The sequence below is a fragment of the Macrobrachium rosenbergii genome, chromosome 50 (genome assembly GCF_040412425.1).
Source record: "Macrobrachium rosenbergii isolate ZJJX-2024 chromosome 50, ASM4041242v1, whole genome shotgun sequence".
Classification (NCBI taxonomy): Eukaryota; Metazoa; Arthropoda; class Malacostraca; order Decapoda; family Palaemonidae; genus Macrobrachium; species Macrobrachium rosenbergii.
This window is the reverse complement of record NC_089790.1, coordinates 12,154,076-12,177,658: the sequence shown is the minus strand read 5'-3', so window position 1 is coordinate 12,177,658 and position 23,583 is coordinate 12,154,076. Positions and strand designations below refer to the sequence as shown.

General features: G+C 35.8%; 1 protein-coding gene across 20 annotated transcripts in view; it reads left to right on the top strand.

The window, feature by feature from the left end:
- The window catches only part of LOC136832604 (epidermal growth factor receptor kinase substrate 8-like), a 190,436-nt gene extending 174,981 nt beyond the window's left edge, over nucleotides 1-15,455 (top strand). For 18 of the 20 annotated variants that reach the window (XM_067093803.1, XM_067093808.1, XM_067093812.1 and 15 more), the window contains 5 exons: nucleotides 3,602-3,775; nucleotides 6,540-6,708; nucleotides 8,759-8,894; nucleotides 9,717-9,855; nucleotides 12,808-15,455. In XM_067093803.1, coding sequence (XP_066949904.1) covers nucleotides 3,602-3,775; nucleotides 6,540-6,708; nucleotides 8,759-8,894; nucleotides 9,717-9,855; nucleotides 12,808-12,935 — 746 coding nt within the window. In that variant the 3' untranslated portion in view covers nucleotides 12,936-15,455. The remainder of the gene's footprint in view (nucleotides 1-3,601; nucleotides 3,776-6,539; nucleotides 6,709-8,758; nucleotides 8,895-9,716; nucleotides 9,856-12,807) is intronic. The other 2 variants (XM_067093814.1, XM_067093809.1) reach the window with 1 other exon arrangement.
- The last annotated feature ends 8,128 nt before the right edge of the window (nucleotides 15,456-23,583 follow it).

Below are 23,583 nucleotides of genomic sequence, written 5' to 3'. Positions count from 1 at the left end.
CCATGACTGCACATTTTTCAGTGCTAACTGATAAATGCTCTTTCTCATACTAAATGGGTAAAGTGCATACAAAGAAGCACACTGTGCAGATGGATGTGCCAAGCAAAGATTGAATGATCTGGAGTGGGAGTGAAAAGTACCTCTTCTCAACCACATAAGCTAGCTGAGCACTATATATGCTGACTAGCCCACTGATAATGTTGTGTGGCCTATTCAGGCAACTAGCATGGGTTGAGGTAAAGTTGATGCTGCATTGCCAACAGTCAGAGGGCTTTCCCACTTGTAGAAGTGTGCAAGCTGAATAGAACTGTATAATGGAAGTTTTATCATTCATTAGTGTTCCCTATGCTTTGCAAGGGCTTATGTTTATGATACATGCTTTTTTGTGTGCTGACAACACCACCTCCTCCCTAGTGGCCGAAGACTGTGCTCCTGAAAATTGTGTTACTGTTGAATGTGGAGTGCCTTGGACAATCTTGCAAGACAGCATGCAGTCGAAGGGCAGGGGGCTGTTGTACATGCAAATCAGTTGACAGCAAGCTAGCAAGTTGTTGTTGGAATGTTTTAGAATTTGGCTAGCATTGGTGTTACAAAGATAAAGTTACAGTGGGCTAATTATACTACACTGTAATTACAAAATAGGTGTATTGAAAGATTTAAATATTGTGCAGGGTGGTATGGCATAATCTTAGCTACATTTTACTTTAAGCGATGACGTTCCACTTTTGTGATTAGCCTAGTCATTGCGTTTTTATTTGTCACTTTTGCACAGCATTCATAGTGTGTACTTTCCTGTCTAGATACAGTACAAACACTTTTGTGTGAATGGCCAAAATATAATTGCTAACAAATATCAAGGTTTGGAAACGAGTCAGTCAAAGAAATTTTATCTCTCTCCTTTTCAGTTAACTGATGTATAAAATTTTTAAGGAGCTGCAGTTTAATGAAATCTAAACTCTAATCATTAATAAAATTAGCTCAGTGATCTGGTTTAGTTATTCAATAATAACTACCTATAGACGGTGTGTGATTGATAGTTGCTTGATTGAAAATAATAGTGGATAGGCTAACCTATTATATACAGTATTGCAATGAAATACAGCTTCAAATTCTGTATACTGTATGTTTGCATAGTCTTATGAGTTTTGGATAGGCTAGCATAGGCTGCATTACTCATTAACCCTGTATCCTCTCTTTGGATATATCTGCATCTCATTTGGACATTTTAGTGCAGGTGAAAAGAGATTATGCAGTCCAAAACACAATGGAAAACCAGCAGTCAAATGAAAAATTGATTGGCAATCTGGAACCCTTACTTCATTGTCTGGTAACCATTACAAATTAAGAGTTCATGTATAACACCATTGTTCACCTTCATTATTTTTGAAAGTTTGTTGATGATTGTAGGGCTATATAGCTTTTGATGGCTATAGTGTCTTAAACTCTGGATTTTGCTAAGTGTTAAACACTAATATCATACAGCATTCCATCAAAGATCACTCTTGAATTGGAAAATTGATGCTCATGTTGTTAAGATTTCACTGTACTGTACTGGTAGTTGGTTTTTGGAATCTGGGTAATAAATTTAGAAACTGAAGAGGACTCCACAGTTTATGGTAATTAGGTATAGTCTACAACATATAGTGGCTTCAGGAAATTTCATTGTTTCCTTTCAGAATCTTCCAATAGACTGATACATTCTCATGCAAGTCAAGCACCACTAACTTACCCAGTTACACCACCCTTGCCAACCAGCAAGCATGCATCACCACTTCCAGTTCTCAGTTCTCCTTTATGAAGTTAAAAGTTCATAGTTGGGAAAATCTAGAGCAGCAGATGTCAGTATAGCAAATAAAACAGTACTGTTTATTTTTGCAATGAATAGATTTATAAGACAAAACATTTCTAGCCATGTGTTGAATGGTGGCATTGAAGCATTATTTGTTCCAGTTACCTCTCTTGAGTTATGCTGAACTTAGCAAGCTCATTGATTGTTCAGAGACAATTTGGAGTAAATCATATGGTAGTGAAGTCTACATAATTATCACTAAATTTACTATTTGTATATCATTTGTTGGTAGTGCTGTGATTGGTTTGCCTAGAAAATTTTTTTCTTTGCAAATATTAAAATATTGGAAGTACAGTAGTAGACTCCGATTGGTAAAATATAGTACTTAGGAGACATTGGGTATTTCTTCTATTGTGAAATACTGCAGCTTGACCTACACCTGTCAAATTCAAGATTGATTCCATTCCAAACATTCCAGACTTTTCTTGTTTTTAATTGGATGAGGATCTTGCAACCACTCGTGGCCACCCACTAGAGGGTACATTGGGCAAGAACTGCTGTTTTGAAGCATGTGCTGGCTGGTTCCCATATGCTCAGCCTTCATTCATGGAATCTTCATAAGTAACTACTAATACTAGATAGGGTCACAACTGTCTAACTGGAGAAGCGCTTAACTGGTTGTAAACTTCTCAAGACATGTTTTTCCTTATTCTTCCTTTTGGCCATGTCTTGAGCAGCAGATGCCATTGAAGATGGTTTTTTCCATGTCTTGTTTGAGGTATGCCAGGCCCGGTAAGGTCTCTCTCTTGTTATTAAGATTTCAAGACCATTCTTTCTGTGAGTGGTGTCTAGTTAAGTGTTTGTTCTCTGCCAGAGGTGTGCAGGTCTGAATAAAAGCTAGTTCTTTAGCAGATAACTGATTTGAGATAGTGAGAATGTTTTGAGATAAATTTTTCTTTGGTCCATCAAGAAAAAGTTTAAAAACCCTATCCTGATAAAGCAGAGGAGTTGGGGGTTGTTCTCTCTAGATTTTCCAGCAACCTCATCAACCAAGGGATCCTTTTGATGGGAGGATCAGTAGGAGGTGGCTATAAAGAAATCTATCACAAAACAGTAGTTGAGTCTCAGAGAAATTCAATTATTTACAGAAATGCAATTTATTTTAAGACAGCAAACATGAAGTACTTTATATGAGAAGTGCTTAAAGGTATATATGATTTACTTCTTGAAATAAGTATGATTCATTGTACTTCTGGAGGTTATCATGTAGAAACTAAGCCTTAATGATACAAAAAAGGTGCTATCAATACATATTTTTTATATCGAGCAGTTAAAAAAATTAGCAACTTTAACTGCAACCATTTACCTCAAAGTTTTTCCAGTGAGGCTCAGTGATTTTGATGGCTAAGTATTCAATATGAATCTTGATTTTTAAATACAATAATTGTATATATGTAGTCTGGGATCTAAATGCTAGCCCCTCAGAGGCTGATTGGAAAGAAATAGATCAATGTTAATGCCCCTTTTCCTCATTTTTGTTTAGTTCTGTTAATACTAGTGCATACTAATGACAACTAAGACAGTTGTACACAACAATATGTTTAGTAATAACTGGAATGTTCCTCAGTTCCCAAGAAATGCAGAGTGAAAATATTTTGGCAGTAGTTGAGCCATTTAATTTAAAAACTTTTTTGTTCTTGTATTACTGTACTTTCCTTGGTAAATATGCAATGCTGTTACATGGAGATGTTGCTGACATATTAATTGTACCTTTATTTCAAGCATATTTTCATTTTGTGTTGTATTTTACAGATTATGCCTCAAATGAGTCCAGTGATGAGGAGCCACCAGCACGTAAGAAGTCGCCCCCTAAAAAATCCAGTAGTATCCCTGAGCCTCCTCCCCCACCTCCCCCTGACTTTACTCCCACTCATTCAGTTGCCCGAAAACCTCCTAAGAAGCAGTTTGCTGATATTTATGGGACTAGTAAGTCCATACTGATTCTTTTTCTGTCATCTATCGTGGAGTGGGAGTTTTGTATGCTTAAGGGCTTGCTTATTTGTATAGTAACTCAGATGTTTGTTATTCAGTTATCCAGTACCTCGTGTGATAGAGTTTGCTCATTACCTTTCTAGATTGGTTGTGTGTAGTCTTTGAACTTATCCATAATGTTTTGTCTTGTACTGTTCTGTGTTTGACCTTTGCAGTGTCATCTGTTGCAAGTTTGCTTTATTTGATCATTGGTGTACTGCATTCCAGAGATAAACATTCAACACAGAAAAAGCTCATCTTAGTTTTGGTTGTTTCTTTCAAATGAATTAATTGTGACTAGTAGGACAATCCATGCATAACTTTTATCTGCAATCCGTAATATGTTCTTTGCCTAAATGCTCTGTACTGTACATGCAATTTACTCTATGACCATTCAAAATACAAGTAAAAGTACTTGTATTCTAATTTTTTCACTAATTGTAATATTAAATCAGTCATAGAGACAATGTTTAAATTGCATACACATGAAAAATTATGCTCTTTTTATCTGGTAGTTGGGTCTTTTTAACTCAAGAACATGAGCCATAAAAGTTGCATGTGGTATCAAAAAGAAGGAATGTGTTTAGTTGTGTACATAAATTCTCTGGGTAGGATGCATTCAGTATTAATGAGTCAATTCTTAGTTGTACTTTTGATCAAGCTGTTTTAAGTTCTTATCTTTTTAATATGTCTGATTAATTATTCCATTATTTAAAATTCGCATTATAAATCATTTCTCTCATTTCATAGCAATGGCATCCTTCTGTTTTAAGTTTTTTTTGCTGATGTTTCTTGGTCAATAAGTCCTTATTTCCCAACTCCCAACTACTTCTGTAATTAGAAGCTTATTATCTTTAACTCACTGTTCTTTTGTATGTATTTTTTTTTATAAAGGAATCATCATGTTACATTCATTATACTGTATATTGTTTAGATTCTCTTAAAAAAAAGTGTTTGTATTTACTAAGGAAGGGAGTTACAAAAGCCAAGCTACTAACTTTGCCCTGTTCATGGTTGTGAAAGACTTGTTCCAAGAATTTGCTAAGGAATATAGTTCCTATGTCCATATAATCAATTTAAGTTTGTTAAAGGATTTCCACCATCATTTCTCTCATTCCCACCATTTGAACAGCAATGATAAAACCATTCTAAAACCACATAGAACAAGATGAGTTGCTTCTCATCAGTGGAGGTTAGTGTTGTGCCTGTGACCTCAGACAGGAAACAATAAATTCTTTGACCAGCCATATCAAAGATGACCTCGATGCCAGGGTAAGGGACATGCTTTGAACCACAGATCTTGGACGTAACAGGCATGTCTTAGTCAAGCTCTGAGCTTCTAAGAACGTGAAGGTGACTCGGATTGCTGCCTTTTGGAACAGTTCTAGGAAATTTCATCCTGGAAGTAGTTACTTAAGCAGTTGCACTTCAGATTCCACAGCATACACAAGATTTTACACATATGTAGAGGTTACACAGTCAGATCTCAGAGGTAGAGGGCTTTTCGGAGGAGGCAGCTACACACATCACAGGGTCCTGTTGGACTTTAATCAGTAAACTCTAAAAGGCTAGTGCTACCAATTCTGTAACTGGCGTGGTGAAGGGGCTGTCGATTTAATATGCTCCACAATTTCTGTGATTGAGGATTTTTCTTTGATGATGAAAGACGTAATCTATCTCTGTTATCAAGGGATATAGGTATGACTTATCGTGGTTGTGACGGATGTCAAAGTACAGTAGGTAAAGAATGCTGATCCAGGAAATGAAAACTCTACGTGTTGTTTTTAAATGTCATGTGGATGTTTATTTTACATGCAGGTACCTGGCAGTGGCAGTGCACTTTTGCCAAGTTTCATCCAAGTAAATGTAACCTGCAAATGTTTATGTTTGCACAGTATTTGTTTGGACTGACACTTGTGGTGTACCAAATTTTACTTTTGAGGAGGAGGGAATCTTCATCATTTCCATCTTCATGACTCTATCTCCTTTCATTCATTCATGTTGGTATCCTAAAGTTGACTTGATTCATAGATTTGTATGTCTGACGTGAATGGTAAGTGTGTTCATTCTATTAATCAAAATTTACTTACCTAATACAAGTGCCTTGCTCAAATCCTTGGTCCCAGACTCTTGCGATTCCCAAAGTGTCCCCTGGATCATATAGGTATATACAAGTGATGCTCTGGGAATATTTAGCAACTCTGTTCTACCACATAAATTGAGATTTTGGCAAATATATGATTGATGGCCTTGGCATAAGGTAAACTGAATTTTTGATGAAAAACTAGTTTTTATGAATCCATTAGTCATGATGTGAGTTATTCTTTTTAGCCCCACTGGTCTTGAAGCCTCATTCTGAGAAGACATAAAAAGTGAAGGTGGCTGATGGGTACTTGAGTGTATAGGTCGTGCATGCATTATGAGATAAACATTCTTCTTCCATTTTTTCAAAAAATCATTGAGTTGGGACATTCAGTGGTCATAATTAGTGGTTGTATACAGTTTATGGTTGATGGATTTGTATAAAAGAATTACTTCTTTGGAATAAAAACCCAGTTTTTCCACAATCACATATTTAGTTTCTAAAATTTAGAATATTTTAGGGAGATGGTACAGGCTCCAAATTCACAAGATCTATACATTATATGGATTTAGTAAGCCAGATATCTGAATATATCATGTTAAATGAGATACTGTATATCACCCTATTTCTGTACAGCCAAATCCAATGCTGACCTAATGAATGAGGAGCTGAAGATGGTCTTAGAGTCCTTCAGGCGTTCAAGACCCCACCTTGATATTGTAAAAACTCCTGATGTATATATCAACCAGTCCTCTACTCCACAAGAAGTTCAGAACTGGCTCAAACTGAAAGGGTTCTCAAAGAGGTAGGTTGTGTAACGATAGACTGGAAAGTTTTCCTTATCACATTGTTCAGGTACAAAAACCTAATATTTTGACATATAAACCAGCCTTTCTTTTCACATTTTTTTTTATCAGAATGCATGTAAATTTTGTTACTTATGTGGCTTTTACTCTTAAGTATTTTATGGAATTTTAATATTTGTGGATTTCCATGAATTATCACTTCCCCTCTCAACACATTTATCTTGGCAGTATTGTCTCCTGAGAAAAATGGGCATAGCTTTCAGGATTTGGTGTAACTTTCCAACAATCTTAGTAATCTCAGTTATTTTTCTTCGGAACACTATGTATCCATAGGAGTTTAGAAACAGTTATTTATTTACAGAATGCTGTATTAAACCTTTTATTCCCTCCCATAAGTTGATTAGCTCAAACTGTGTAGCTTACTCCAAAGTGTTTTTTCCTTAAAGGAATAATGTAGTTGAGTGATTCTGGAAATTGTAGCATGAAATTTGCCAAGAAGATAGATGATGAAATTTAGTATGATTGACATGCATTACAAAAAGAAATGAAAGATAAAAAACAAAGAAATGATGCAAGGTTAAAAGGTTTCGTCTAAGTAAATACCAACAAGGAAAAAAGAAAATGTTGAATTTGTGCAACTTTCATGACTATTATATTTTAAACTTGACGTATATCTTATGATACCCAGGTTTAGGCGTCCCTTGAAATGATTAATCTGCCCTAATCTGCACTTATGACAGAATTGATGTTCTTATGATACTTGTGTATTTCACGAAGACTTCAACCCCTCTCCCCAGTTTTTATAGCTTTTGTAGTGTTTCATGTTTTTTTTAGTTAACCATATTTGCTGCTTGTTTGTTTAAAGACATTTTGTAGAAGTACATGGAATGTAAAAATTCCCTTCTGGAGGCTTAAAGGAAGGTACTTGGTATCTGGTAGTATCCCCAGACAGTACTATGGAATGTCTTGGGGTAGAGTACAGTACTATGGTATTCACGTTAAATGTGTAAAGATAATTGAAATCATCCACAAATAAAGAAGATGGAAAGTTCGTGTTAATGGGGTTCCTATCAGATGAATTTGCAGTGAATAGTAGAGTGTTTCAAGGGAATAACATATCACCTTTGCTGTTTTCCCTTCTCATAGATTTCATGATGAAAAAAGTGTTGTGGATGGAACAGGAGGTTTATCTTGGGGTAACAATAGAAACTTGACAGTCATGGAATATGTAGCTGTTGCTGTTTTAATCAGCAAAGCACTGCAATAATTACAAAGCTGGCTTAATAGAATGCATCATATATATAAGGAGATGGAACTTAAAATAAATAAAAAAAAACGAAAGTAATAAGAGAGAGCAGTGCATTTATAAAGGGATGAAATAACAACAAATAGAGTAAGGATTAAAGAGGTTGAATCTTTGAAATATTGAAAACTATGATGTCCAGTATAGATTCTCTTGAGTTTGTATTTAGTGAAAGAATAAAAAGGCAAATCAAACATTGGGCAAACTGGATAAGATATGGAAGTCAGACAGATTAAAATTGCATACAAAAATAAGATCATAAGTCTAGTGTAATCTGTATTGCAGTAAAGACATGAATCATGGTATGTCATTGCAACTATATCTAAAAATTCTGTGGATCTCAGGATAAAGCTTTAAGAAGAACTTTAAAAGCCAAAGTCAGATTGCAGGACAGAGCCAGGGAAATTATGGAAGTTAAGCTTGTAGATGAAATAATTATGCAAGATAGCAGATAGCTTGGACAAGTATTTTACGAAACTGATGTGGGCACAAGATTTGGACAACCCAGACCTACTTGGATGAGAACTATTAGAAGGAAGGGTATAGGTGAATAAAAATTTTTAGAAAATAAATCACAGGAATGACATGTGGTCCTTTGTGTCATGTGGTGTTGGAGGGTTAATTGCCAGGAAACCGTTGTAGATTTTCACTATTTTTTCAGTAATTTTTTATCACTTTGGAACTTCAAACTTTATTTACCATCATGAAAAATTATGCTAAAATGTATTTGTTGTATGTTTTTTCAGGATAACAAAGCAGTTTGAGGGAGTAGATGGTGAGAAACTATTTGCTCTTGATCGCAGGCAATTAGAGGAATTTTGTGGAAAGTCAGAAGGAGCCCGCCTGGATTCTCAAATAACTATACAAAGAAACATATCAGGGGTAAGAAATGTTATACATTACAGAGGTGTATTTAATAATTGTTGCTGGGTTTACAATTTTTTTTATTTATCATTTATATCAATGTACTTAAATGCTTTTCCATCTTCAGACTGAAGACTGATTTTTTTTAAGGTTACTACTAGACTAGATAAAAACATGTCAGAGCTTTTATGTAAAATGTATTGAGGGTGTATTCTCTTTCATGTACAGTACATGAAATTAGATAATATTGTATTCTAAACAATGACAAAAATTCATTAAAACAAAAGATATAATATAGCATAGGGTAAATTTCATCTTAAGCATCTCATGACCCCGTCTTTTCAGTTAGGCACCCTGTCTTGAATTTGCTCCTTACACCCTTCCGACAGCATTCTCCCAGGATATTTCATGACAGTATATCTTTCCTTTAATTTCATAACATTTGTTGTGAGCATCGTTTACTCACACTGATTTTCAGTCCTGTCCTTTTATCTTATTATTCCTACAACCCCTTTCAATGATACTGGTGTTTCCCTTTTTGAACTTTTTGTATCTTTGTACTTTAGTATGATAAACAAACAGGGGTTGGTGCTGATCTTTTGTTGACACCAGTAATTAGCTCATTATTCAACAATCTGTCACTGTCTTCACTTGACCTCTTATGTTAAGGTAAAGAGTAGTAACATGACTCGCTTAATCTTTCTGATTGTAAAGTCTGTCATTGATTTATCTTGTATGTTTTGAAAAATATGTTTTCTCTTGACCACTGTTCTTCAATATTCATGTTACTCAATGCAGTGTTAAAAATGGTGACTAAGTTGATGTTTCACTCTTCAACAGTATAAAACTGCAAGGTCGTCAGAGCTGCGACAGATTTTGGCTCGGCAGAGAAATAAGGTTGACGGTGGGAAAGAAGATTCAAAAGATGAAAAGATAGCTGATAATTTCAGTTTCCTTAAAGGTTATGAGACTGATGAAGGTAAGTCATTTAAATGACCAGTTGTGTGGAGGAATAATATCATCCTCATCCCCAAAGCTTATAAGACTGATGTAGATAAGTTATTTAAATGATCAGTGATGTAAAGGAACTAATTTCATTATAATGACTTACCAAAACACTGTAAAAGCTTTTATCTCTTTAAAATCGACACGTCCGAGATATAAATTTTCAAACTTTGTTTGGAACGCTGATATAATTGACAGGAGACCCAACCCCACCAGATGCCAGTGGGGCTGGTGTGTCAGGCGACATACCCATGAACCCAGGTCAGTTTATGAAAACCATACTGAACCCTTGGGCCCACTTCCAAAGATCTTAATTTACCTTCAGAACTTTTGCTAGGCATAAATCTTACACATAATAACAAAAGGACCTTGATAAATTAGCCAAAATTTAGAGTATTTCAGTCAACAGGGTGAACATCTACAGAATTGGTGACTTGAAGGAAAGTAGTGGCATTAATTATGCAGAAGATACTGTAGCAGAAACTTATGGAGAAGAAAGAGGACCCTACTTTTAGTATGGGAGAAGGTATAAATACCTTAAATATGGGGTTGGTGAAATGTTGACAACAGGAGGAGTAGAGTATTTAATGAAATATGGATTAAAAAGTTGAGGAGGTAAGGACTTCCCAGAAAGATCAGGTTAGTTTCTTAGGCAAATGAATCAGTGAAATATGGATTCACACTGGCCTAAGTAAAGAGGAAAAGTTGGCAGAGAGAGGTATGACATAAGTGCTTACTATTACTCTTGTCTCCATCCAGCCCGAGAAGAACCCTAAAAGAGTTCAGAGGTCTGGTTAAACAAATCATTTATAACTAACTAACTACTCTTGTCTCCTTACTGCCCAAATATGAAAAATTATCTTTCAAGCAAAACCCTACTTATGGAATTGTAATCATAAAATCCTTACATAAAAGGGATTTTGACAAAGGAAAAATCTATTTCTGGGGGAAGACCTGTGTCACCCAGTGAAATTGGTTCCAATTAGCACATTTCTAGGTTTAAGACTGCTATATATACCAGAGAAAAAAGCTATGTAGGATGCTGGAGTTACTACCTCCAGTTCAAACATCTCATACAGATGTCAGTATATACCAGGGGTGAGCTATTACGCTTCCACAGGCCTTCGTCCAATAGACTTCTCAATTCTCAAAGACCCAAATTGGATGAGCCGTTACAAACTTGTAACTCGGAATACTCACCCGACCGCCAAGTAGGCGTCATCACGAGACTGACACGTCATTCCAATTTTAGCAGCGATCGTGTTTACACCGCGTTCTGTTCTGTGTGCGATCGTATTTTCTTTTTGGCAGCTCATCATGTCTTCCACCGAGATTTTATCACCATCTAAGTTGAGTACTAATTCTGGTTGGATTGTTGGTCTTAGAGGCAATTTAATTTGTTTTTATCTTACGATTTTTCGTTTTAAGTGTTTTGCAGCGCTGCCCCACATGCAGCGTATGCTCCATGTTTGCCTCTTACATTTTGATCTTCAATCTCAAAATTTTTTATATTATTTTGTGTGTTTTTCACAAAAATAGGATTCAGAGGCACACAGGTAAAAAATTCATAAATACACAGGAAAATTTTGAGGTACTCAGATAAAATTTTTGAATACTAGATATTAGTCCAACTAGTATACTTAAGGCTAACAAAATAAATGACAATGAGGCATTGTGGAAATAAATGGGCTAGGCTAAGGGGCAGAACTGACCCAATGGAAGACGCAGGGCAAGCAGGTGAGACAGGGGGTCAGGGATTAAATTCATATAAACTAAACTTGAGTTGGACCAGGGGGGACCACACCACCCACTGCAACTGTGGAAAATTTAAGGGCCTCTAAAGACTTAAGATATTGGCGTTTAAATACTTTTGGTGATTTCCAACCCGTATATTTCTTAAGTTCATCAAAATTCATATAATGAAAAAAAGTTAGTAGAAGTGGCCACCGCACGAACATCATGGACCTTAGGTACTGATTCCGGATTTGCTTGCTTAATAATTTTTAAATTATTAGGATAAGATGATAAAATGAGTGCAGGCCATAGAGCAAAAGATTAAATTTTTAACAAAATACTTTGAGGGTCGTCAAAGAAAAACGTACCTACTTTATACAAAATGCTGCCACAGCATAGTACAATACTGTATAAGTATCCACTACAGAAATGAAACTAAAACAAAACTCATCTTTAAAGGATAAGTGAGTACCTGTGATTGTTGCATCTCAAGAAAACGTCCATTATCTATGCACATTTTGTTTTATTTTGATTTTATTTCCATAATATGTCAGAACAAGATTCTAAAATATATAGCATAAGTTCATCGTATGTTGGAAATTGAATTTTGAGTCCACTCCTCACTTATCAGTATGTTAGGTTCCAGAGACCAGGTCATTTTTATGGCCTTAGAAAAAATTAGTGTTATATTCAATAGAAAATTAGGGTAGCCTAAGTCTGTGTCTATGAGTTTACTTTAGCTCTACATACTAAATTTCATATATCCTTCACATGACGTGGACGTTTTCATCAGTTACAGTGTATGCAATCTACGATATTCTGAAGATCTTTCAGCTCATCATATTTTCATTAGTAGCCACTTCCCTTCAGCCATAAACTAACCTAATGTAAGCTCTATGCAATTTATTTAAAGATTTTGCTGTTCTTACAAGGAATTTATTTAACTCTATGGGTTCCTTGCTCATGTTCCAACCTTTATAATTTGAACGTGGCTAGATTAGGAGTCTGGGCTGATATTTCTATTTTGATCTGAGGAACTCTCCTGAAATAATCAGTCAACAGTTTTTTTTAATAATAATCTTTGATTTTTGCTCTGCTGATGTACAGTAATCAGTGTGCATTATGAGCTCATTTTGTAATAATGCATAAGTAGTGAGCTAAAAATTTATAACTCACAAAATTATACTTGCAGAGTCAGAGGAAGAGATGGAATCAGGGGCTGCTGGAGGAAATCCTGGGACAAACACTTTAAAAGAACAAATCAAGAAGCAGCGTAAAAAAATTATAAATCAATCTTTTGATGATAAAGCATCTCGTTGATGTTTTGTTCAAGTAGAATACTATGTATAGTTCTTAATGCTCTTGTACAGTTATAAAACTTTGAGAAGTTTATTGAATGAATTTATATATTTGTACATTGTGTACAGTCTTTAACGTGGCCATTTTATAGGAGTGAGATTAAGATCTTCACAAGCTTTCAGTGATACTTGTATATGAATACAGACAGTTGACTGTTGACTTAAGCAGAATTTTGTACCAGGTTTTATTGTTTGTCCTACAGGCTAAGTAACATTATTTTACCAATTTTGTCTTTCTTACAATTTTATCAATATTGTATCCAGCAATTGAATTACTTTTATTCCATTTTTACAGCATTTTTGAGAAAAGAAGGTGAACAAATAAATAATTATAAAATTTTGTTCAATATTTACTTAAGTATTTAAAGGTATAAACTACTCTGTAAAAATGAAATAAAGCTTGTCAACTTTGTTAAAAATGTTTAATGATGATTAGAAAATTCTTAAAATGGCCTATGAATTTTTAGGTACTGATATGTGAATGGAGGATTATGCATTCCATATTTTAATATTTTATGAGATATCTGTGCGTAGGATGATAGTTGCCTCATTGTACCTCATAAGGAACATAATTTTGCAAGCTGAGAGTCATCTGTCAGTAGCATTCAGAATGTTGCCTGAGCTAAAATTTATCCTGATACATTTCTTTAGCTCTTCATGTTGCAGTACGTTTGACAGTGTGTAATGTGATTTCTTATATAAAATCCTTAATGTTGGGGTCATAATAGCCTAGTCATTATATCCGAGTTACAGCTTAGTATAGTATATGTAAGAGATTAGTACAGTACTGTTATATGTTTTAGTTTTACATTTTATTATGCAAACTTATAAACTTAAGGCTATGAATTTGGAAGAATCTAGCTATTTACTGATTTCCTGATAGCTCATGTAATAACGCTACCCATAACAAGAATGAAAATTATGGTGATTGACTATGAAACTGTACAGTATTAACCATCAGAGGGTAGGATATTTTTAGGCTTTAACAAGCAAAATAATATTGAGAGAGACTATTTTTTTTTCTTTTTTAATGTATGACTACTTATCTATGTTAGTAAGGTATAACATGCAGTAGAATATGCCATAAATTAAAATACTCAAAAATTTATCTTATAGCTCACTACAGTAATATAATTTTCACCCTTTTAAAATTTTTTTGAAATGTATTTCTTTCATATTTCTATTTGGAACAAGGGTATTAAGTATTGTGCACAATAAATAAATTTTCATTTTATAAGTTGAAGAACTCCAAATGATGAAAACCTATTTTGCACATGTGAAAGACTAGCCAAAATCCCTGTAACCTCTACAGAAATATAAATAGGTAAACAGAAAAGCCATTTAGGGAAATTTTAATAAAAGAATGAAAAATAAGGGATCCTTAAAAATCAACTGGCAAATCATATTCCCACCCTGTTCCAGTCTTATGTGATAAGTTTTGTGCCACCCACAAAGAGCCTGGGACGACGTTCAAAATGAAGGGGGCCACAAAACAAGTTACTGGTCGGAATATTTTTGTTTTCATACATCTTTTAAAATATATAAAAAGGAAATTTATTTTCACATGTCACTCTACGGTAAATCCAAGGGGCCTGGCATAGCTAACTAAAATTAATCAGCAACATAGATTATATCCTAATTTTGATAATAATTGCAAATTGTACTTGTAATTCTTATGGTGCAGCCACACTAAAGTAAAACATCATAAACACAGGGGAGCAACTTTTACAAATCACAGATCCAAAGTAAATCAGCAATTGCAAGTGGAGACTGAACTTTTGGCCAGTAATGAATAATCATTTGACACACTGGTTAGGACTACCAATAAGTAATTAGCTTTTATCCAACCTGTTTGCAATGTCTGAGCAATAAGTTACTGATGTGTTTATGACATGTTTTACTGTAGTGTGGAAACACCTTTATAAAGCGTGTCATTTTAGGTGCCCTTGTACTATAGTAAAATGCATCAAATTGCATATTACTGTTCCTGGAAATAATGATTACATTCTCTAGACTAAAAAGGCTCAGTACTTAATTCCAGTAATTCTGACTAAATTGCTTTATAATAATATGTCTCTGTAGTATGGTACTTGAACTCAGTGATTCTGATTTAATTGCTATATAGTAATGAGTTGCTATACAATAGTAATGTGAGTACCTTTATTATTATGAAACCAAAAGCTACTAATCATTTTTGTGTCTGCTTTAAATCACCTTTACTGGAAAGTTATAGGGACTTCCAAATTAAATCTTGTATGAAAAACGGTTAAAATTGTTCAGTTTAAATTTAATAAAAAAATATTGATGAAAAATTAGTCTGGTGATCAATTTTACTTCTGTTCCAAGAGGAAAATAGCCAAGATATTGTAAATGGCTATTTTTTTCACTTTTAAATATTGCAATACTTCAATCACAAATGCAGTTTAATGCTCTGAAAATATCCAGTGTGAAAATATCCTTCAGTAGTACATATTTTATATAAGTGCAGTTTTAATGAAACCTTTCTCTTAATGAAACCTCTCTCTTAATGAAACCTTCCTCACCACAACAGATAAAGACATTGGTTGGCAGAATTTCTGAAAATGTGTGTAAGAAGTTTAAAAGATATACAGTATGTTCTTGAAGAGATGTACGAAAAAGATATACGGTATGTCCTTGAAGAGATGTATAAAAGTATTTTTCTGGTATAGATCTTCAGCAACTAACCAACCTATAGACCTTTCTGTTTTTAGTTATATTCAAGGTCCTTCAGTAAACAGGCAAGAGTGGGTTCAGCAATGTGACCTGCCCTATCCTTGGTTGAAAAATTTGTCATATTTCCTCCTCCTCTGGTTGATCTGTCTATACGTTGGTTTCAGACAGAGAGGCAGGGTCATGAACTGTAGGCTGCTACCATTTGTGCATGTTTTAGTTCATGTAGTATGTAGTGACCATTTTGTGTTTTTGGTAAATTTTCTGTTCAACATTCTTAGGTGGGTTAGTGTGATCAGCATGCCTTGTTATAGACTTTAGTGTGTCCTCATGATCATAGTAATATACTGTATACCAACTATTTTTAAGTATGTACTTATATCCAATTTTTTAACTTACCATATTTCCTGGCATCAGAGACTGTTTTTCACTGAAATTTTCTGCACACCATTCAGTCCATAGGTTACTTTTGTCATAGGCATGTCCTAACCCCAAAGGATAGCTATTGTTGCTGTACTGTATCATTAGACTATGGTAGGGGAGTCAGTGGATGAGTAGTAACTTAGGTGTTGTATATCAATATTACCAGTATTTTCACTCTCCCCAAATGACCCTGATTTTAAGGGAGAATTTTTAGCCGACAAAAGTAAAATTGCTGTACGTTACCAAGGTTTAGCAGTGTATCTTACTAAGGCAAGACTATTGTAATACAAACACTCACCCACTATTTGTTGTGGCTGTGTTCAAATGTTCTGTGATGAAATACTGCAGCAACTGTAGCCCCATCCATTTGCATGTACAGTACAGTACTACAAAACACAGCTGGGCAGTTTATACCTTACATGTTACTGGGTAATCTGTTCAAGCTTCTCAGTTTGCTAGTTTGTCAACTTCAGAAAAGTTTGTTACATCAATGAACTTGAAAAAACATGAAACAAAATATTTTGAAAATAAACTGGAAAAAACTGCAATAGTCAATATGCTTTACCAGCTCCCACACTGCTTCAGTGTATTGAAACACTCAAATGCATACAGTATGCCAGCTACAACAAAGCCACCAACTTATGGTAATGTCACCAGCGCAAATGTACGAATGATCTGCGTACTGTAAATATTGTTTTTATTGCTAAGAATTTCACAATCTTGTGAAAAACACTGCGTAATAAAAATCTACAATTATATAGTAAACTATATTGCTATGTAAAATAAACAAGCAAAGACTTTCGAACACCTGAACAGTGTCCCCTCATCAGCGTTAACGTTAACACTGATGAGGAACACTGTTCAGGTGTTTGAAAGTCTTTGCTTGTTTATTTTACATACTAATATAGTTTACTGTATAATTGCAGATTTTTATTATACACATTTTTATTCTAAACCCACATATTTTATTGTTATTATTGATTATGAAACAGTTACTCCAGTGAAGGTAAAACCCACAGAAGAGCCAAACACTGAATTGTTTGATTGGAGTACCATAGTGTAGGTGTTGCTCTACCGTGGGTAAGTACTGGTAGGCCTGGTGTAAACTTTGGGGATAAACTTACTTCTCTGTATATTCTTTTTCTTCAAAATTCTGCTGGTCAACATTTGGGTGCATCCTTGACACCAGGAAATATGGTAATTACAAGTAGTACTGCATTTTCTCTCTGCTAATAGCTGATTTGCTCCATCTCCACTAAAAGCAAAACCCATTGCTCTTGTTAATCTACTTGGTGAATCAACAAGATTCACCGACTTATTAGTCTAGTTTTTAATAATAATGAAGTAAATTTCACACATTTCTCCATAAAAAACTTCTCAAGTCTCCATTAACTAGCTACTTTGTTTTTATGTCTGGTTGGCAGTCAGCAGCTTACCATTTCGGTCCCAAAGTCTGCTATATTTTTGTTCTATTTTTATTACTTATCCTTTTGATGAAACTTCCCTTGCAGTAGCTACCGTATTTGTATCTTAAATTTTTTGCAGAAATTTTAAAAAAAGGATTTTGACAAAGGAAAAATCTATTTCTGGGGAGGGGCCCGTGTCACCCGGTGAAATAATCCATTCAGCACTTATTTCTAGGTAATTCCGTTGCTAGATACCAGAGAAAAGCTAAATGTAAAGCTGGGGTTACTACCCCCAGAGCGAGCTCAAGAAATGGAGTCGTATATGGTAAAGGGTGAGATTGTCACAATCATGGGACCCTGCCCTATAAAGATTCCCAATGTCAAAAGTCCCAACGAGAGAGGTGCTGATACAAGCCCATGCACTACTCGCTGACTGTACACAAGGCAACACTAGTCGCATTCCATGTTAGCACCCACCCCACTAGAATGATGTTTACTATGGGAGGGAGAGAATGAAAAACGGGTGGGTCACCGGGTGACACGGGCCCCTCCCCAGAAATAGATTTTTCCTTTGTCAAAATCCTTTTTCTGGATCGGGGACCCGTGTCAGCCGGTGAAATAATAACAGAGAAATAAATATCATTTTTATACTATTAAAGACTTTAAATAGAGACGTTGAAAACTAGGGGAGAATTCCACCCTGAACATTAGTAAGGTCCTCGAAATTCATGTAATGAAAATAATGTAAGTGGCCACCGTCTAAGAGCATGATGAGCTTTGGAACTGAACCTGAATAGGTTTGTATTAAGAAAATACTTGCTGCCTAATAGCAGACACAATGACAGTACCCCCCTTTTTCAAATAAAGAGAGGACCTGACAAAATTGCGAGCCTAGAAATAAGTGCTGAATGGATTATTTCACCGGCTGACATGGGTCCCTGATCCAGAAATACCACTGTTGTTTCCTGAAGGAATTTTTTATTTGATGAATGATTTTTGCTGCGGGGAGTCTTTTCTCTGTTATCGAGAGATTCGCCAATGCTCTAAATTATATTTGGTAGAAAATGATTGCAAGAGCTAATATCTGGTTTTCCAGGGAAATCCCTGAGTTTTCCCGGCACATTTTAGCTTTTGCAGTGTATTAATAAGTGGTTAACAAGCTGAATTTTACTAGTTTTATCATTTAGAATTGGGGAATAAACACCCATCCCTGTTATTTCTTTTAATGCATATATAGCTGTACTTGTGCCCTGGATTAACAAACCAAATGCCAAAGGTTTTATGTGTTATCTGCAGGCTATCTTTATCCGTAATTTTAATTCTTAACATTCTATGTCTGTCTCTGGAATAGACCTTTTATTTTTGGTATTGTGCATTGTTCTGCTTACAGGTTATATGGGGCCAGCTCTCTGTAAATCGATTTACCTTGTACATCTCTTTTTAAGCTTTACAGATTGTTGTTAGGTGTCATCTATGGCCTCATGGCATTTCTTGCACATTTATTGTGTATTCTTACCTTATTTATGATTTTCCAGCTGATTTTGTCAATTATATTTATTATGTTATAGTGCATTATGCAGAACTATAAATTTTACATTATTTAATTTATAACTTCAGCCTTTTCATAAATTGTGTCAACTTTATGCCTTCTCTAGAGTTCATACATATTTACAGTGTATTTTATCTTTTTATTTCCAGTTTGCTAGACAAAATTACCTTTTATAAATTACATTTTTGCACTTTTATGTAGAAATTGGGTTTCTTTTTATGCTCAACTTGCTAACATTTTCCACACAAATTTTACGTCTGTGTGATGCCAGAACAAGAACTGTATCAGAAACATAGAACTGCAACTAATATTGATGACTGATAGTAGATGCCAGGATCTTAAGCAAGTTTGGTCCTAACAGGAGCTGTGCTAGTAGACATACTTGCATCAATGCAAGGCTATCAAGTCACTGTACTGATGAGAGTAGCCAGCGTCGATATGAGTTGTGCTAATAGACTTTTTGTGGCTAGGGTCATTCGAGTTGGCTGCACTATGGTAGATGCCACACTCTTGGAAGAAGCCTGTCTTCCGACAAGAGTGGACTAAATTACTTTGATACATTGCCAAGACCTTCAGGACGTAACTTTCCTCTTTGTTAGCCAAGGCCTTTGAGAAGCTGCATTCATAACAAGAGTTGCACCCTTAGCAATTAACTGATTTATTTTGTACCACAAAGTCTGCAGAAAACAACAAACCTAGAATATACAACTCTCTCTGATGGTGCATACAGTTCAGTGACATATCTTGAAGAAGCTAATACTGTAGTAGGAAAACCAGCTTAAAAGGAAGGACCAAGGACAAGACTCCCACAGAGGCTTGCACAGTACCTTGACAAAATATTTGATGACCAAGGGATCCTACATAGGAAATTTCGGAGCCCTTTGAGGTAACCCCCTCTCAAAGTACTGACAGCTCCTTAGGTTAACAGAAGTGTCTATATCTACATCTAGAAATGAAGGTCAAATTTCTGCAAGAGGTCAGACGTCTAAACCTTAATCATAGAGGCTGACAACCTTTTCTGATGAGAAAGGGATAACAGAAGGTCCTTGATTACTGGAACAGTGTAGTAGACTGAATAAGTGCTCCTCTCGCTGCATCAATCACTAAAAAAGACTGTTAGAACTGATAGTTGTTGTTGGTCAAGGTTCAGCAATGGCTGCTGAAGTGTCTTGATTAAATTCTTGACCTCTTAAGTCCTTACTGGATAACTACAAGGTGTGAAGCTGAAGCATACTGAGGTCACTTTGTGGCATTAGGAAGTGTAGCTGCACAAGAAAGGAAATCCAAGTTGGGGGACTCCTGAAAGTTTTACTTGCACCATCAAAAGATCTGTAACCCACTCCTGTTTCAGCTTAAGGGGAGCAATCAGTGTTATCATCATGTGACTGGATGCTTTGAGTTCAGTCAGTATCTGCTTGATGTACAAATGTTAGAAGGCACATGTGTCTTGATTTTACCAGAAATGTATTAGTGCAGGCAACTTCCCAGCAGCTGCATCTGGCTGGGCTCAACAATATATCAGCAGCTTGTCATTCAGGTACTATATGGTAAATGGATCCACCAATGGTGTGCCACACACAGACTGAAGATCAAAAGGCCACTCTTGACAGCATAATTGCATCTCTTGGCTGAAAATTCCTGGGATGAACCTTGAAAACCAATCCTGTGTTGCTCTCTTCTGCCCACACAGGATGTCCACTGTCAGCAGACATAAACTTACACTTTGTACTGATCTTGTACCTCATGAAAGCAACTATTGTCAAGTTCTCCATTATCATACTGACAAGTTTTCCATCCAGTGTCAGATTGAATGCTTGGAGGCCTAAGAAGATTGCCTTTAACTTGAAGTGCTGCTTCCTGCATTGTACCAACCAGTGTGCATTGATCTAGAAAGTGTGCTCCTAACAGTGACTGGACACCCCTGTAAATATGAAAGTCTTCACTCTAGGAAGTCTTTCCACCACTGAAGATCCTCCTGGACCACCTCTGAGACATGGCCAGGTAATTTAGGCAACAATACAGACCAAAACTTCTGGACCAACTTCTGCAACTCAAGATGACCAACCATGGATTGCCACAACTTGGCCATAGAATCTGGTGAGTAGTCTCCTGATCCTGTCCTCTGTTAGTGGAACTAAATCTGTCATACAAATCCCAATTTCCAGGTACAGAGCTCCTATTGAAAGAACCAATAAGACTCATCCCAGTTGATGTGAAGATCCAAGTCCCCAATCGTCTGTGAGGAATATTCAAATGCCCATAGAAATTTGTTGCTGTTGCTGCCACAATCAGCCAGTCACAAATACTTCTGAAGCCTTAGGTCTACCAATGGCCCCAAGCTACCCCTGATGCCAAAGTCCTGATGGAGACTCAAATACCTTCCTTGCCCAAACAAAAGGATTTTTCCTTAAGGCAAATTAGCACGTGAAATTAAGCATCCTCGAAGTTCAAGGATACCTGAAAGCTCCCCTTCCTGATGGATTGTTACATTGACAATATTGTCTTTATTCTGAAGGGGGTCTGCTGTCAAATACTGAGAGGACTGCAGTTGATTATAAAGTGCCAGGCTCCTGTCACCTTCAGCAAGGAGAATATAGCAGTGAGAACCAGTTTGGAGAAGCCATTGCTTGGTCATATCTTTCAGCTCTTTCCCAACCTTTCATTATTATCAACATATTGGCAACAAAATAGCACAGGCAATGGCCAACACCACATTGAAAAGTAACCTGTGAGTCATCTCTTGAAAAGTAACACACCTCCCTTTTGTAGTTGATTACTCCAATTGTAGTTGCTGCAGGTGTTGTAGATCTACAACGTGTCATACACCTGATCTGCAGCTTAAGAGATTGGAGCCTTCTCTTGCATAACCATATGCGCCCAAACCATCCTCCTCTCTGTGTTCAACCATTGGAGCACTGTTCATTGACAAGTCAAAGCAGGCTCTCCAGGCTAGTGTCACAGCCATAAAAGAAGCATACAGTTCTTGGAAGCTTGTATCCTTAAGAGAGTAATCTTGAGTGAAGTTAGACAGAACTGCTTGGTCTTCTGTCTGGGGTCACAGGGGCCAAAAAGATTGCTGGTGACAGGGAATACTTTCTTCTCTTTTGTCTGAATTCATTGGCTCAAGCGAATGAAAAGCACATAATACTAGTGGAAGGGAATGATTGTACTCTAGCAGATGGCCTCTCAGCTAAGTCTCCACCCTCTCAAAGTCAGCACTAGTCTACACTACCAGGCTCTCTAGGATGTTGACTGATGATGTCCATGGAAAAGCCTGACTTCTTTAAAGAATCACTTGAAGGCTGTTGGTCCTTCATCTTAACTATGGAAAGTAAAGATCCAAAAGCCAGTCAGGAAACAGGACTTTGCATCATAGACAGAGGATCCATAGCAGTATATTTCTTCTTTATCTTGTAAAACCTCAACTTCTGGCATCAGGAAAGTTAAGTGGGCAACCAACCACAACATATCTTACAGGTGAGCTTAGGCACACAATGTTGGCCTTGGCAGAAGTTAAACAGCAGGTGATGATTTTTCTTGACTAATGGTATGGCAAATCAGGTCCTACCTAGACTACCTTGATAAATTTGCTTTGGCATGCTGAGGGTAAAAAGTGAAGATACACTTGACAGATAAAACAACAAAAATAAATTCACACAACAGAGCTACAATTAATACAAAGCACTTAAGTGGGTGACACTGTACATTAAATACACAAAAATACAGAATCACTTGTATTCTGTATAAAAAGAAACAGTGCACTTCTTCCAGTGCTGGAAAGCAAGGTACTGTAAAATAACAATTACAGTTCATACATAACTGATAAAAAAATTATCATAAATTACACAAAAACAAAAATGTAATATTCAATACCTTCAATGGTAGAAAGAAAAGTTTCAAAAACCTCTGCAAATGACAACAAATGGAGGTAGAGTAACAAAACCTACCTCTTTGTGCTAACTATTATTTGTAAGTACTGCACAATATCGAAGATAAACATAACAAAAGGAATGTATATAGCAGAAAAATACCTGATTTATCCAAAACACTTCACTGAAGGGGAAGTTCACAAACAAGCAACATATATCACAATTTATACTGAAAAGTCATGAAAAGGCTGACAAAGTATATTTTCCAACAAAAGAGAAAAATTATATAATTATGGTGGTTAATGACTTTAAACTGTAGAGAATGCTCAGCATAAAAAGCAGTAAAGACAAAAACAGTGAAGAGGATGTTGGTTTCTTGTGTTAAATCCAGTTGGTGCTTAATCCAGTTGGTGCTTATGTGAACAATTGCTCTGTAGCTGGAAAACTAAAAATCTTGTCTCGGGATATTCAAGACTCCAAATGTCAGTAAGAACTATATGAATGATGGCATTGTGATGAATCATACACATTTTGGCTTCAGTATCTGTAGGAATAGAGTAGACACAAGCAGCCATGCACATATCCAAATTGAAAGCACTTCCTGTAGATTACAACAGGACAAAATCCTTTATATGTCGTATTTTTTTCATATTTAATTTTCCCTAGTATAAT